This window comes from Sarcophilus harrisii, chromosome 2, assembly GCF_902635505.1.
Source record: "Sarcophilus harrisii chromosome 2, mSarHar1.11, whole genome shotgun sequence".
NCBI classification, from domain to species: domain Eukaryota; kingdom Metazoa; phylum Chordata; class Mammalia; order Dasyuromorphia; family Dasyuridae; genus Sarcophilus; species Sarcophilus harrisii.
The window spans coordinates 466,957,188-466,973,664 of NC_045427.1; the positions used below are offsets into that span (position 1 = coordinate 466,957,188).

The window sequence follows — 16,477 nt, forward strand, 5'->3', positions numbered from 1 at the left end:
AATACATAGAATTACAAAGAAAATCAATTATATTAAAACAGAGTTATCAAGATATTAAAAGAAAAAAAAAAGCTCACAGATCCCAGGTTGAGAACCCCGGCTTTTATCGACAGGTCCCAACCCTATTCCTGGAAGGCATTTGGAAGGTGTGGATGAGAAAGGGTGGAAAATTCCAGTTAAAGTAAATTTTGCTCTCAAAGAACTTGATCAAAACCTTCTTCTCCCCTCCTTTTTCCTCCTCCCCCCGGAATGCTGACCTGCTAAAAATGTTCAAACGAGCTAATAGCCCTTCCAGCTCCCCCAGCCCTGTTCCGAATGCATTACAGGCTCATTTATTTTTACTGTTTGGCCCATTATTTGATAGTTCTTTTAAGAGTTACCAGTTTTACTTGGGTCCTTTTGATCAGTGGGAAAAGGTACAGGAGGCCGGGAGGTGGTGCAGTGACTGTGCCTTTGAACTCTCCAGGCCTTAAAGTCTGTAAGAATATTTTCTCTCTCAGCTCTCCCGGGCTCCTGGCTGCCTGAGAAAGGGAGATGAGAAATTGCCCAAAGGACAAATGGAAACCAAAGGTACCACCATCTGAAACTTACAATCCAATTGATTTGGGGAAAAGGAGGGAGATTTTTTTAAAAAAGGCATTAGACACTTAAATGTCAGGGCTTCCAAACCAAAATTCTTCATTTCCAATATTATTTTATATCTTTTGTGTTTTTAATTCTTTCCCCCTTTTCTTCCAGCCCTGATTTATACAGATCCTTTGGATGCTTTTGAAACCAGCAGGTGCAGCACCTCCATCTAGTGGCTACTGGGTTTATTGCAAGGGCAAAACAACTGCTGTGGCAGGGTCTCCTTCCTAGGGTGGGCATTCTCTTGGCCAGTCCCGGAGGAGGTACCTAAAGAGAGCAGAATTCTAGGCTCGGTGACGGTGCTGGAAATGTTAGTGTATTTGCTACCTCCTGCAGCAGCCTGTTCCACTTCTGCTTATATACACTCAAGAGAAAGTAAAATAGACTCTTCTCTCCCCACCCTTCCCTAAAACAGATTTTAATTCCCGCCAGGAGGAAAATAGGGTGAATGGTTATTATAAATGCATGTAATTATAAATGGCACAGTTTCTGGCAATGTGTGCACATATATCTCAACATATATATGCAAAATATATACACATTCACAGAAACTATGGCATTTATAATTACATGCACTTATAATAATCATGATCCTCCTCAGTGCACATCAAACACATTCCTTGGATTGTAATTTTTTCCATCCCTCTCCCTTCTAAATTTGATCTGTCTTTCAAAGTCCAGTCATATCTCAGCCCTCCAGGAAGCATTCTTTGACCATCTCAATCCACTCTCCAAATGTTTAATTCCCACATAAAAACACACACACACACACACACACACACACACATATATATATATATATATATATATATATATATATACACATATATATCCAGATAACACAGGCTGATATATACCAGATAACACACACACGTACATGTATATATGCACATATATGTACGTGCATTGTATTTATATGCTCATGCACATATGTTATGTATGTGGGAATTAAGCATTTGGAGAGTGGGTTGAAGTAGTCTAAGAAAGCTTCTTAGAGGCACTAAGCTTTGAAGAATAGGTAGAATTTAGAGGGGAGAGGACATTTCAGGTTGGACAAAATATATGAACGAAGTTGCAGTAGAAAAAATGTGCTTTAAAGTGCATTGAAGAGGATAATGATTATTATCAGCTGGGTGGAAGCAGGGAAATAATATTCTTCCCCTTATTCCTATTGCAACCACAATCACAAAGCCCATCCTGTGGGACTTTCCTTCTTGGTAGCTATAGTTGCCCTTTCCTGTGTAAGGTGCAAAGTGGAGTGATGATAGCTGGAGAGAGGAAAACTCCAGTCTCTTTAGGCTCAGGGATTTGGGTGCTTCTGGTTTCTGGTTTCCAGAGAGAAGATGGACAATACCAATGTCACTTCAAGTTGCTAATGTCTGGGAAGACATGAGAGGAGCTGGCAGTCTCCATCATGTCCTTATCCCCAGCTTGATCCAGTACAGACTTTAAGGTTTTCTCTTGAGTGAGATCTGGAATTTGTTCTCTTGATTGAGCAAAATTACCTTGCTTCTCAATGGGAGAGCTCCTTTACTCTGACTTATCTGAAATAGTCTCATATATATACTTGTTATATTCTCACACATGCATGTTTTCTGCTTTTTGTTTTGCTAGTGATTTGGACAAGTTTTTTCTTGGTTAATTACTCTATGTGTTCTTTGTAGAAATTGGTATTTGAAGGAAAAGGGGTCAATCCACAAATATAAAGCTTGGGCCTTCCTTCCTCCAATAATGACATAGTGATCAAAATTATCTTGGACCTGTTCATATATCCTTGACTAATAATATTTGTGTGAGTCCACAGATACAATTCTAGCAGAGTGGTGATGTAACCCATCAGCTCCTGCTATAAAAGTTAATTGTTTTGATATCTCTTTTTGGCAGTACTTTCCTAGATATAGCCCAAGAAGGGCTGTGAGATTACAAAATCTCTAAATTCTCTTCCTGCTCTTATATTCTAAGAGTCTGTGAAGAAAGACTCTTTTGACTCTTGGGGGTATCGTAGCATTAGTGTTTGAAGGGATCTTAGAGTCTGATTATTCCCAAATTCTCACATTTTACAGATGAGGAAACTGAGGACCAGAGACATTAAATAGCCAAGTCATAGAATCATAGGATAACAGACTGAGAGTTGGAAGGATCTTGAGAAGCATCTAGTCCAGTTCTAGGGAGGGCAAGGGAGTTTAAGTGTCTTGCCCAGGAGCTTAGATTCAATTCCGTACTGTACTCTCTGACCCAAAACTTTTGGCTTTTTCCATGGTACCATATTCCTTCCTACCAGTTCTTATGGGAAAGGGTCCATTTCTGCATGTGCATTGGGGATTTCAGCCTGTTTGCTCAGTAAAGTAGCAGGTAAATGAGGTCATCTGCCAGGGGTTAAGGGGATGGACTTTGGAGATGGCAGGAAAAGGTTTGGATTAGTCACTGTGTGGGAATGTGGGAAGGAGTCAAAAAAGATAAAAGAATTCTAATGGAAAAATAGACTCTTATACGAGTCTGTGTGGTATATTTTCATGTGGTCTCTTCAATGCTTCCATTCAGGAAGCCCCACAAGCAAGTCAGCAAGATAAAGCAGACCTCATCTGGAGGGCATCCAGCTCCAAGGCTGTGGACTGTGTTTCTTTTTGATCCCTTGGCTGAAGCTTCTGGGCCCAAAAAAGCATAGCTTTTTTTTTTTACAGTTTGCTACTCAAAAGGATGAGGGACACACATGTATTTCTCCTTAATAAGGAGAAGTGGGCAAATGAGGCCGGAGAAGAGGAACCACTGGTGAGATGGCAAAGGGGTGGGGGAGTGAGCAAGATGGGAGCCTGTGCTGGACCTTGGGAGACTTTGGTCTCCTCACAAGAACCCCTAATTGGTTCTACCCCAGGATCTATCAGAAAACACTCTACCTGATCCAATGGAAAGCAAACTGGATTCAGAGCATTTGTGTTCAGACTCTGGCTCTTCTACTTAGGGGATGTAGGTCAAGTCACTTCTCTTCCCTGACCTCAGTTTCCTCATCTATAAAATTAAGGGACTGATCTCCCTTCTAGATCTAAATCTGTGATCTTAGCTACAAAAGTTCATACATCTATGGAGAGAGGCTAGAAGGATTTTGGAGACCCTTATTCCCCTGAGAAATGTTCTTTTCTTCTTGCTACATAAACAAACTCATTTTGTTTTATTTGTTTAGTGGGGAAATGGTTCCCTGTCATCCTCTGGTGGGATGGTAGTTCACAAGAATTAATAATTATTGTATGATGTGGAAGATCACAGGATTCCCTGTAAACAAGCCATTGCTGTTCAGAGAGAAGAAACATCTTGCATGCATATGTTTCATTAGTAACAAGGCATTCCTTACGGGCTTCTTTCCTTAGTTCAAGAAATGGGATGCACAGAATTAACTTCCTAATAGACCAAGTGGTAACAAAATGTGATGGAATGGAGCCAAAGTTCAATAGATTCAAGTACAGAAATGCCCTTTAGGAAGTCATTTGGTCCCATGCTATTTTTATTTGTCTTAGAGTATGTTTTAGGCTTAGAATGTTTTAGGCTGTATTGGTGAAGTGAGGGCTCCAGAGTAGCCTATCCTTTAAAGCGACTGGAGCTTCCTTTTTATGCTGTTGGCAAGGGGGTGGGGACAGGTTTCTCAACAAGACCACTTCAATACAATCCTCCTCAAATTTCATTCAGGTCAACAAGCATTTATTGAATTTCTTTTTACATCCAGCTCTGTAACAGGTGCTATGGGGAATACAGGAGAAGCCCTCCACCCTGCCATCAGGTAGTTTACAACCTGGCTAAAAAACCCATGTGAAACGAAGCACCCGCTGCTTTTGTTGGTAATGAAAAGAGAGGGGCACAAAAGTTAATAATGAGGAGCAATAAGAAACCAGAGGAAAATAATCAGAGATGACAACATTAATATCAATGCAGGAGAGATTTTTGCAGATAGATTTGGAAGAACAGACATGGATCAGTATGCTTTTGGCAGTGACTTGGTGAGAGATACTTTAAGAAACACTGATGGGGGGGTTGGGGTGGGGAATTGAGTGTTCTCAATAGCTCTTGCAGGTCAGAAGCTAGGACACTTTGACTTTGGTTTCCTAAAGTTGTCTTTTGAAGTTGGTCCCTTTTCTCAGAGCATTCAATAATTCTATTAACTATGTAGTGTAAGGTCTGGCTGTTTGGTGGCTGTGCTTTTGGGGAGAGAATAAGGAAAGCTGTGAAAAAGTGAAGGCATTGGCGAGATGAAGCTGAGAGGTGACAATCTCTTCAAAAAAACTTAAAAATCACTTTTTAACAAGTTATTTATGTCATCATTCAAGAGGAAAAGGATAATAATTTCCACATGCAAAGAGACCTTGCACAAAATCCCACTTGCTATCCTCTCTTGAGACTCACTGAACTAGGAGTCTAAAAATTTGGTTTGGACAATCTGTGTCTGTCAAAGGAGTTTGAAATATCCATCTACTTAAAATCAAACTGGAATTTGGAGACACTGACAGACAGACAACTGGCTTCTCATCCCTCCTTTCCACTTCACACTAAAGGTGCTGACAGAGCCGTGACACCCAACATGCTCTTTCTCAGCTGCTCGCAGCCGTCTGCATCAGGGGCCAAATGACACCTAGTGTCCTCTCTCCATCCTGCTGCAGTAGCTGCAACGCTCAGGTCTGCCTCTCAGCTTCTCTTACTATCTTCAAGGCCCCACTCAGATCTCACTTAACCTGCGATCCTGGGCCCTTCCAGTTGCTATTGTCTTACTCTCTCAGTGTCGTATCTGCTCTGTCCGTGGCTTTTGGGTTTGTCTGTAGCTTTGTTCCTACCTGTTATTTACCTGTGGGATTCTGTGCCTTTTCCCTTACTAGAATGGGACTCTGTCCTTGCATCCCTAGTGATTGGTATGGCTCCTGGCACATAGGAAGAGCTGATAAATCCTTGTTGACTTGACCTGACTTGCTTGCAAAGCCATGCAGAATGTGAGCTACCATTTAGTGCAGGTACTCTCGGACAGCAAGCTCTTTCAAGGTGATGCCTCTGGCTGGGGCCTTCTGGAGCTGGCTTTCTTCCAGCTTCTCCTGCAAAGAGACAAAGTCCTTCCCCAGCATATAGGCCAGGTGGATCATGGCCTCCAGAAAGGGGACATAGTACTTATGGCTAGAGTGCATTGGCAATTGGAGAACCTTCTCACCCACCTCAAAGGCCTCTGCAGGGCGCTCCAAGTCTCGGTGGCACACCAGCATGGCACACAGAGACGGGACCACCAGGCTGGGACAGTGGCGGGTGAGTTTCTCTTGCAGGGGCACCACCTGGATAAAAATATCCAAGGCCTTGACATACTGTCCTGCCCTCAGGCAGCCATAGGCCTCCTTCAGTTCTGCTCTGGTGAGGAAGTCAATGAATTCCCTGGAGCGGCGGACACATTTGATGGAGTACAGAAGACTCAAGTATTCCTTGAAGGCAAGCTTCCTCTCACTGATCATCTCCTCTGTGAAGTTGCCTGTCAGGTATTTCTTGGGGAAGATGATATCTTCGATTTCTTCACTGAAATTCTTCAGGAGGTTTTTGTGGAGCACCTCAAAGTCTGAGTACCGCCTCTCCAAGATGGCTTTGTTGCTGTCAAAACTCCCTGTCTGAATGACGATGATTTTATACATCTAAGATTTAAAAGAAAAAAAAAAAGGAAAGGAAAGAAAAGGAAAGAAAAAAAAATTATTTAACTGTGCTCCAAATCAGATGTTAATCAGGAGTTCTTAACCTTTTGGGCTTCATGGACCCTTGGATAGCCTAGTAAAGCACATTGACCTCTTCTCAGAGCAATGTATTTAGATGCATAAAACAAGATTTATAGGATTATAAAGGAAACTAATTGCACTGAAACACAGCTATTAAAATTGAAGATTGAATGAGTTGACTTAAACAAACTTTTAAGAAAGTTCATGAACTCCAGGTTAAGATCTCCTGCTCAATTGACCCTTGATATGGAAATTCTGGTTTTGTGATAGTTTTAATATTTCATGGATCATTTTCAGTGATCTGAGCTGGTCCCTGACACAAAAAACTATCTTTTCAGTACCAGAATCATTTTAGTGATTCTATATGGCTGTATGTTATATAATACCCCAATCTTGAAAGAATCGAATTCTGTGTGGAGCCCCAACGGCAACAGAAGTATACATTTTAATTATAAAGAGGTTATAATTTGTTACCAAAGATGACTTCTTTTTTTTTATTCAGTCATGCCTGACTCTTTGTGATCCTATTTGGGGTTTTCTTGGCAAAAGTTTGTTATTTCTTTTTCTAGCTCATTTTACAGATGAGGAAACTGAGGCAAACAGTGATAAGTGATTAATTTAGGGTCAGGAAGATGGGTCTGAAATTCAGGAAGATGGGTCTTCCTGACTCCAAAACAGTCTATCCACTTGATCACCTAACTGCTCAAAGATGACTTGTTCATGAGAAATAGGGTAGAAGGCATCTTCAAGGGCATGCATGACAACAAAGGGAGATGGACTGGCCATGGAGAAAGACCAAGGGATAACAGTCTCTGTACCCTCCTGGTGCCCAAGACATGGGGAAGGGAAAAAACAACAACTATTGGATAGATTCTTCATGGAGGATTTTTTGAAAAACATGGGCAAGAAAATCACTAATGTGATTTATGGATCTACCTGTGGATGAAATATTTATAACAAGTAAATCACAGACTTACTAAAAATGGAAGCATTTGGCTGGAACCTGCTGTTCCATGTACCGGGCAATCTGCTCCCTTCTCTACATGTCTGTCTCTGCATAAAAGATTCCCCATCCCCACCTCACCTCTATCTTTTAAATCCCAAGTTTCTAAAATGTCTCAACCAAGCTGTCACCTCCTATAGGAAGCTTCATCTGATCCCCTAATTGCTAGTATGTCCTCCTATTATTTTTATATATTTTGTATTTAGATATTTATGGAAAAACTATTTCCTTTTGATCAGAGGTAAGCTCTGGTAAATTCATTTTTGTCTTTGAATTTCTGGTCTTACCATAGTGCCTGGAATATAGTAAATATTTTAAAAATATTTTCTGAATAAAATTTCAATTTAATAATTTAGTTCTGTGTAACAAAAATAATAAATGCAGATTACTGAAAATGTTAACATGTTTTTATAAGATCATCATTGTTTGGGGTGGTATAGTAGAAAAGATATTGTCTTTGAGTATTCTCTCTGGCTGTCTCTGTGCATACAGTAAGGATCCAAGAAATGTTTGTGGATTTATTGAAAGGATGTTTAATTACCCATTGCTTTAGATTCTTCACTATTGTTTATAGACCTTATACGCCTAACTACATTTATAAACTCCCGAAGAGCAGGACAAGAATACCTTTTCTTAATATGGGACTTGATAATCTTTAAAAAAAAAAGATATTCATACATGTCCCATAAAATATAAGTAATAAGTGATGTATTATTATTTCAATTTCAAGGTGGTGAGTAATTATTTCCATTTTAAGGTAAAGAATTTGGGGACCCATGAGTTGCCCAAGGGTAATGGCAGAACCAAGAGGAAGGCCTGGTGGAGAACAACTTACTTCCATAGATCAGCTTACCACATATTTGGAGGAATATTTTTTGGCAATCCTGGTGGATGATATTTCAAAGAGAAGTTTGACTGGTTTGCAGTGGCATTTCTCATTCTTCCAATATTCCTGGAGCTCCTTTGTGGTCATGGAAGAGTTGGAGCTTGGGGCATTGATGAAATCTGAAAGGATGGCATTACTGGTGGTAAGTTCACTTGGGAGAAGAACAACTCTTGCCCTGTGAATGTAGGACAATGGCTGGACCTCTGTCTTGGGGGAATCTCACAAGTGTTATAAGAAGTTATTCATCAGTGAACTCATATGCCTATCCTCTATTTTTATTGAGTCACAGGAAGAATTGATAGGGAATTTAGAGATTCTCTAATTCAGCTCCTTAATTTTACATGGAAAGTAACTAGATCCCAGAGAAGCAAGGGCACTTGGCCAAGATTGTATAACTAATTAGTGGCAGGACTGGGATCTGGATCTCCTTCCTCCTAGGCCAGTAATCCCATTTTCTGCTACCTCAGAGAGATATCTACTTGTTCAACCCCTACTGAAATTGTACGTCCCCTCTATAATAATCCCTCAGAATTCAACCTCTGCCTGAAAACTTCTACTGAAAGGAAATTTATTATTCTCATTATTATTCAGCTTATTTCAATTTTGGTCAGTTTTAATATTTAAGACATTTTTTTCCTTATCCTATACTCTAATCTGCTTTCTTCCTTGGACCCAGTTCTCAATCTAGCCCTTCATTTTGTGGGTGAGGAAATTACATTTCAGAGAGGCTTAGCTCTTTATTCAAGGTCCTAGGACTAGTCAGGGGGCATCTGAAGCAGGAACAGTAAGAAGACAACTGTGGGCAGTGCTAATGCCTTAGGCACTTCCAGATTCAGATAAAAAAAGACAATTCTCTGTTATACACAATGATGCTAATTTGCACAAAATTTTCTATAAAGAAGGGGCAAAAAAGGAAGCAGTACCATAGATATCCTAGATAAGTATATAATATATATATGTAACATATATTATATAAGTATATAATATGTGTATTATATATAAGTATATATGTATTATATAAGCATATATGCATATATTAAATATATTAAGTATATAAGTATATGATACATATTATATAATATATAGTTAGTATAGTATATAATTATTATTTAATAGTATATTAGTATATAATATAAATAAAAAGTTATATTGCATTTATCTTTCAAATGTGATATGGGATATATAATTCATAACATATATATGTATATATATATATATATATATATGTATGACACACTAATGTGACATATCTCTCGATGTGCATACATATACATATCTACAGCACATATGAGTGGGTGTATATATATATACATATATATGGGCACATGTATTCACGATATATTTGACTTTATAATTTGGGGTTACCTATAAGTCAGTCAATTAGTCAGTTAAGTAACTATTCTGTGGCAGGCACTGTGCTAAGTCCCGGAGTCCAAAGAAAGGCAAAAGATGGTCCCTGTCTTTGAGGAGTTCACAACAGCTCTGTATAAGCAAGTTATATAGAGGATAAAGGCTGGGAATGGGGTGAGGGAAGAATTGAGGGGGATCAGGAAGGGCTTTCCATAGAAGGGGGGATTTTAACTGGGCCTTGAAGGAAGCCCGTGGTCAGGAGGCAGAGATGAGGAGAGCCAGCGTTCCATGTATGAGAGCCAATCCCTAGGGCTGCCCAAGTTAGGAGATGAGGGTCTTCTATGGGGAATGGCCAAGAAGCCAGCCTAGCTGGAGCAGAGTCGGTGGAGGTTGGGTGTGGGGCAGGGACGGAGAGGGGGAGAGGGGGGCACAGTTTGGAAGGGCCAGAGGGAAGATTTCTGTCTTTGATCCTGGAGGTGATAGGGGGCCGGTGGAGTTTCTAAGGGGATGGTGGAGGATGGGCTGGAGTGGGCCCGGGCTTATGGCAGGCCCCTGATCGGGCTGAGGGAAGGAGAGCTACAGCCGGGTATTGGCCAGGATCGGCAGGCAACATTGTCAGGGTGAGCGAGGATAAGGAGCTGAGGATGGCACCCGGGGGCCTGGGGTGCAGGAACAGAGAGAGGTTTGGAGGGATAGATGATACGTTCAGTTTGGGGCGTGCTGAGTTTAAGATGTCTATGGGACGTCCAGTCAGAGACGTCTAATGGGCAGGTGGAGGTGTGAAAGCCGGCGGGCTGCAGAGACTAGGGCAGCAGCGGGAGGAGATCATGAGCATCGGGATGCAGACGGAATCCTTGGGGACGGCGGCGGTCCCACAGTGAAAGAGTGTGAAGGAAAAGAGAAGAAGGCCCCGCGTGGTCAGGTAGGCAGAGGAGGGTCCGCGGAGAAGACTCCTGGAAACCCGGAGAGCAGGGGGAAGCTTGGAGAAAAGGGCGGCCCTCAGCCCCCCAAAGGACCCGCCGGATTCGGCCATTAGTAGCGCACCGGTGATTCCCGGGCAAGCCACGCTGTTTGAGGAGGGGGTCAGAAGGCAGACCGCAGACAGATTTGGGGTGAGCTGGGAGCAGAGCCCTGTTATCCCCGGCTTTCTGAAGGAGCGTGGCTGCACTCGGCAGAAGAGATCCGGCGATAGCCGGCCCAGGAGGGTTTTAGAACTTGGGGAGATACGGGCACGTTTGCGGGGGGAGGCGAGACAGCCGATGGACAGGGAGAAAGCAAAGCGAGAGAGGGAGAAGAAAGGGCGTCGGGCGGTGGGTCCTCGAGCACACCCCGTAACAGCGGGGGAGGATGCTGAGGTACCCGGACGGGCCCCCACGGAGGAGCCCCGCTGCCCGCGCTTATGATGGGAAGTTGTCTCCCTCCAGAGAGGCCCGAAGGGAACGGGACGTGGGGAGAGGAGGAAGAATCCCCGGGTGTCTCCAAGCTCCTGCCTGCTCTGGGGGGTTGGCAAGGAGGAACCTACTCAAGTCTTCCTTTGGTCTTGGGCTGAAGGCATCGGGATGGAGCGCGGCGGCGGCTGCGCCTGCTTCGGTGTCTGCTTTCTCTCTGGGATGGGCAGCAGGAGGCCTGTTCCAGCCTGAACTTTCGGGGTGCCGGGGAGTCTCCATATTTTGTGGGCTGCTGTGAGCACAAGAGGCAGAACATGGGCACTCATCAGCTAGAAGGCAAGAACTAAGGTTTCCAGACTCAGACCTTGTTCCATTCCTCCTGCTAGTAGAGAGAGGAAAGTAGACGTGATCACAGTGTCACGGTCATACGCTGCTTTATGAATGACAAATATTGTATGCATTATCTCATTTAATATCTCCCAACAACCCTGTGAGGTAGGTAGATAGGTAGTGGTGGTATCGCTGTGTCTGGTAACAGTCAGTAGCAATGGTAGAAATAAGAATAATAATATGATTATTAGACCCATTTTACAGATGAAGAAACTGAGGCTGAATGAAGGGCCCAGAGTCACACAGTCAGTAAATAAGAAAGGCAGGATTCACTCAGGTCTTCTCACTTAAGATTGAGAACTTGATCCGTTATGCCGCTTGGCAGAATTATTCTTTATCCCTCCGACATCCTTTTTGTTATCTTGGGCAGTCATTTATTCTTTTTAAAAATTAAGTTAAATTTATTTTTTCCTACATTTTAAGTTCTGAACTGTCTTCCTCTTCCCTTCCCCATTACTATTTGACATACACACATAAAACACACACACATAGAAGTAAAACATATTATGCATATTTCTATTTAAGATGTCAGCTCTTTCTCTGGAGGTAAAAAGCATTTTCTTTGTATTTCTTTTCTAGTTGATTTGAGTATTTATAACTTCACAGTTGTTTTATGAACAATATTGCTGTTATTATATGATGTTCTCTTGGTTCTGCTCATTCCACTCTTCATTATTTCATGCAAATCTTTTCATATTTTTCTAAAATCAGCCAGCTCCATCACAATCATATACAGTATTTTGTTTACTCATTTCCTGATAGACAAGCATTCCCTCAGTTTCTCCCTATTTTTCATATAGGGAATTCAGATAGGATAAAGACAAGCAATCTACCAGAGGTGGAATTTTACACAATGTTCCACAGCATCTTTTTTCCTGCTTCTGCTCACAAGGGGCAGGATGCTTTGGTCTCTTGACAATCTGGCCATTTAGAGAGATGACCTCACAACATCAGAACCATAGCCTAATCCCAACCTTTCTGAAGACTTACTCACGAAAATGAAGGCTCTAGTTAAGCCAGTCTGGCAGCTATGCTAACCGATGCTCAGCTGGCCTCTGGCTCAGTTATAGGTATTCATCTCCCTGAGGACTCTCTCCCCTGGACCCCAGAAGCTATAATCCAGTTTTTAACCAGTCACTCACCATACTATCTTCTTGTGTCAGTTCACATCCAGAGCAGATGGACAATGTCACAGTTGGTCTATATGCCTTGGGATTAAATGTTTATTTTAAACAAGGGGAAGTCAGTTGATTCTGGTGTACATTTAAAAGCTGGGTAATACTGATAAGCCAGAAAAGCCACAAGTCTTTCCTTTTAATTTAATGGGTTCAATCTCTAATTAAGTTATAGAAGATGTGCCTGTTTACTTTGAGAAAGGGAGTTTCCTATGTCAATGAAATCAAAGGTTTAGACCTTTGTACCCCTTCTCATATTCACCTCCAAATAATTCATAGGGTCATAGATGTGGAGCTGGGAGTGACCTTAGAGACTACCTAGTCCAGTCCCCTAATTTTACAGTTACAGTTAAGTGAGAATGTCATACAGGCCTCTACTTACTCACCAGTTAGCGATGCTTTTCATACCCACTTCTCCAGATATTAAGCTGACCAAGAAGTCCTTTCTCCATGAGTGTGGAAGAAGGACCTGTGCTCTGTTTTAGATCCCAAGGTAGTCAGAATCAGAAGCCAAGAGAAGGTTTCAAAGGAACAACTGTACTTAAAAGTGGACAGATTCGTACAAGAAAATCAATGACCCAGCCAAACAATATGTCAAAAAATACTGACCTGAAGCCTCTGGGGATAGTATCTGTGTGTGTGTGTCCACAGTCAGGAGAGATATTGTTGGATTTCACATAATTTCCTATTCTTTCTGAAGCACGGTTGTGTTCTTTTTCTGCTTTTCTCTGACTTCCTTATTTTACAAGTAGGAAATGAGCTGTGCACTTGCTGAAATCTCTTTAGTCTGATTGGCTGACAGGCTGAGGAAGGTATGGAGTTTAGCTTCAAAGTGAAAGAATTTGCTCATTACTATTACTCCTGATTCTGGAACATGATAATTCTGTGAGACAAGAATTTCTGGGATTTTTCTTTTCCTAGTGAGTTTTCTTATCTAAAAATGCATATTTTCTTCTCATTCTAGATACCAATCTTCCTATTTGATAGCCTCTTCTATGTTCATATTGGAAAGCATGGGTGATCCTGAATAAGTCACTTAGCCCCTATTTCCTCACTTGTAAATGAGGATCATAATAGGACCCATTTCACAATTTTATTGTAAGATCAAATGAAAGAATATATGTATAATGTTTTATAAGCCTTAAAACACTATACCAAGTCATATTTTAAACATTTCTAAGTTCTCTGAGCTGTCTCTACAGGTTGGGGATCTTTATAGCTGAGGTTCTAGACAAGAAATGTGCTTGCTGCCTTTAGGTTCAAGTCAATTATAAGTCATAGGGGGCTAGGTGGCCCAGTGGATAGAGTGCTAGAGTTGAAGTCAGGAAGACCTGAATTTGAATCCTCTATCTGATGCTTACTTGCTGTGTGATCCTGGGCAAGATAGTCACAGTTTCTATATCTAAAAATGGGGATAATTATAGTACCTATATTCTAGGATTGTTGTGAAAATCAAATAAGACAATATATCTAAAGCTAATATTGTAAGGATCAAATTAACTAATAATTCTAATATTTTTGTGATAATAAATGCATGTTACTTCTGCTGTCTACATTGATGGTGACTTTTCAGTTCTGCTAAATGTGATTGAATTCTCAAATAATAATAAAGGCTCTCATTTATATAGTACTTAAGGATTTTCAGAATGCTTACAAACATTTCATTTCATAAGTCTTGTGAAGTAGGTACTATAGAGGTCTTTATGTTCATTCTATAGATAGGGAAAATTGAGGTTCAAAACTGGGAATAAGTAAGTGGGAGAGATTGGGATTTGAACAAAGCTATTGCCTGATTCTAAGTTCAGCATTGTTTTCAAGAATGGGCCCAGCTTTGTGCTTTTCAATTAAGCCTCTCTCTCACTGGGCAATGGCTTCGATTATCTCTTATTTGCTGATAATTCTGAAATCCTATCTCCAAGTCTAACCCCTCAACCTTTCTCTAGTTCCAAATTTCAAGCTGTCTCCAACACTACTGAGTACTTTACAAATCAGAGAGCCACTATGTTGCTGTTTTAGTCATGTCCAACTCTTTGTTACTTCACTTAATGTTTTCTTGACAAAGATCCTGGATCATTTTGCCATTTCTTTTTTCAGCTCATTTTACAGAAGAAAAAACTGAGGCAAACCTGGGGTCACACAGCTAGTAAGTGACTGAGGTCAGATTTGAACTTAGGAAGATGAGTCTTCTTGACTCCAGGACTGATACTCTACCCACTGTGCCCATATAGCACTTATAAGTGATATTAGGCAAGATTTTTGGATTACAATATATACATGCTTTTTCATTGGAAAAATCACTAGATTAAAAAGTAGGAAACTTGACCTGAGCTTCAGTCTTGGCTCTACTATTAAGTAGGTATATGAATAAATCATTAGATTTCTCTGGGCTTTAGATTCCCTCTCTGTAAGATGATTATTGGATTAAATCAGCTTAGATCCCTTCTAGCTCTCAGTCTGTATGATTCCATGATTCTATTAATAGTTACCAGCATAGAAGGAAACCTTACTGAAAGGACTGGAATTGCATGACAGCTGACCATTTTTATCAACTGTCTGAATCAAAAAGTGTTACTTCAAATGAAGAAGACTATATGTTGTAACTCAACAACCTTGTCAATGAAGAAAGCATATTGTAGTCCAACAATTTTGCCTAGGATCAAGTTGAGCCCAAAGACAGAACATTTCCTGTCTAGGATCTCAACTATACAAATCCGTAAGGTACAGAGACAATTCACAAAACTTAGAAATGTTAAATGGTCACAGCCCAGGATCACAGAAACTTTGGTCACTGATGTTATTTTTAACAGGATAACAGAGCTGTAAAAGATCTTCCTGGAAAAGTAGCGAATCCTTGAGCTGAAACTGTTAGCTTAAGTTATTTGGAGAAGCTGTTTGGGAATTTTAAGAACCTTGAGGAAGGGACTTTTATTCAAACTTTAAGATATCATATATGGAAGCAGAAAGGTAAGACTAAGGCTAATAGAGCAGATGATCCTATGAATAAATTAGAGAATAAGAAAAAAAAGAAAACAAATGTGGGACACAGAAGTGGACCAGAGCTGATACCAGGCTGAATCAGCAGTTGTGACTGTTGAGTTCAGTTAGAAACTCTTCTACTTGTTTCCCCAGACCACAAAAGCAATGCTAGCTTTGAACTTCATCACAGCCACGACACTTTGCTTAAATGTTTATTTTTTATTTGATTGTGCTGCTAAATTAACTGGAAATTAATAGTGATTTTTTTCTAAGCCTAAAAATATGTAGTTTCAAATTTGTACAAGAAGGAAAATTATCCCATGGGAGAAGATATTTTCTGTATTTATTCTGGGGTGGGGACCAATAAATTAGAAAGAGAATCTTTGTGATTTTGCTAATTTCTGCTAGTAACAGCCTAGTAGGCTGCTTTTGATCTTGGGGAGAGCAAATTTATAAAGAAATGACTAATAGAGTAGAACACTGATGCCGTTATCTTTAATAGGATCACAGAGATTTTGAAAGATCTTGGAAAGGTGTAAAGAATCCTTGAGCTAAAACTATTAACTGGAATTCTGAGAGCTGAAGTTGTGTGTGTGTGTGTGTGTGTGTGTGTGTGTGCGCGTGCATTAATATGTTCTCTAATTTACTATTTATAAGCCTTGTGTCACATATTTGTGTCACTCCTCAGGTTTCTACACTTACATAGTAACTGGAAGTTTGAAAAACATTTCACATATATTAACCTCTGATCTTCACAACAACCCAGAGAAATTATTGTTGCAGATGAAAAACTGAGGCTCAGAGCTAAGTTATTTGCCTAATTAACTTCACAGGAATTTCATAGCAGAAGGGCTCCTTGTACTTAAGATACCTTGATTAAAACCCAAGGTTCTTCTTAGTACCAACATTCTACTCTACAAGGTTTTGTTACATGGCAACAAGATGGGGAACACAAAAGT

The 16,477-nt window shown here is 40.6% G+C and overlaps 1 protein-coding gene across 4 annotated transcripts; it reads right to left on the reverse strand.

The window, feature by feature from the left end:
• Positions 1-4,095: 4,095 nt before the first annotated feature.
• On the reverse strand, positions 4,096-13,269 carry SNX20 (sorting nexin 20). Of its 4 annotated transcripts, none has more exons than XM_031954472.1 (4): positions 13,152-13,269; positions 11,112-11,359; positions 8,207-8,358; positions 4,096-6,272 (listed from the first exon to the last, which is right to left on the reverse strand). In XM_031954472.1, exons 2-4 carry the CDS (start codon positions 11,254-11,256, stop codon positions 5,607-5,609), a joined length of 963 nt encoding a protein of 320 aa, XP_031810332.1. In that variant the 5' UTR covers positions 11,257-11,359; positions 13,152-13,269; the 3' UTR covers positions 4,096-5,606. The 4 variants fall into 4 exon arrangements, with proteins under 4 accessions (XP_031810332.1, XP_031810334.1, XP_031810333.1 ...); XM_031954474.1 differs by lacking the exon at positions 13,152-13,269 and adding an exon at positions 12,510-13,106 and having other exon boundaries at positions 11,112-11,269; XM_031954473.1 differs by lacking the exon at positions 13,152-13,269 and adding an exon at positions 12,510-13,106.
• Positions 13,270-16,477: the final 3,208 nt, after the last annotated feature.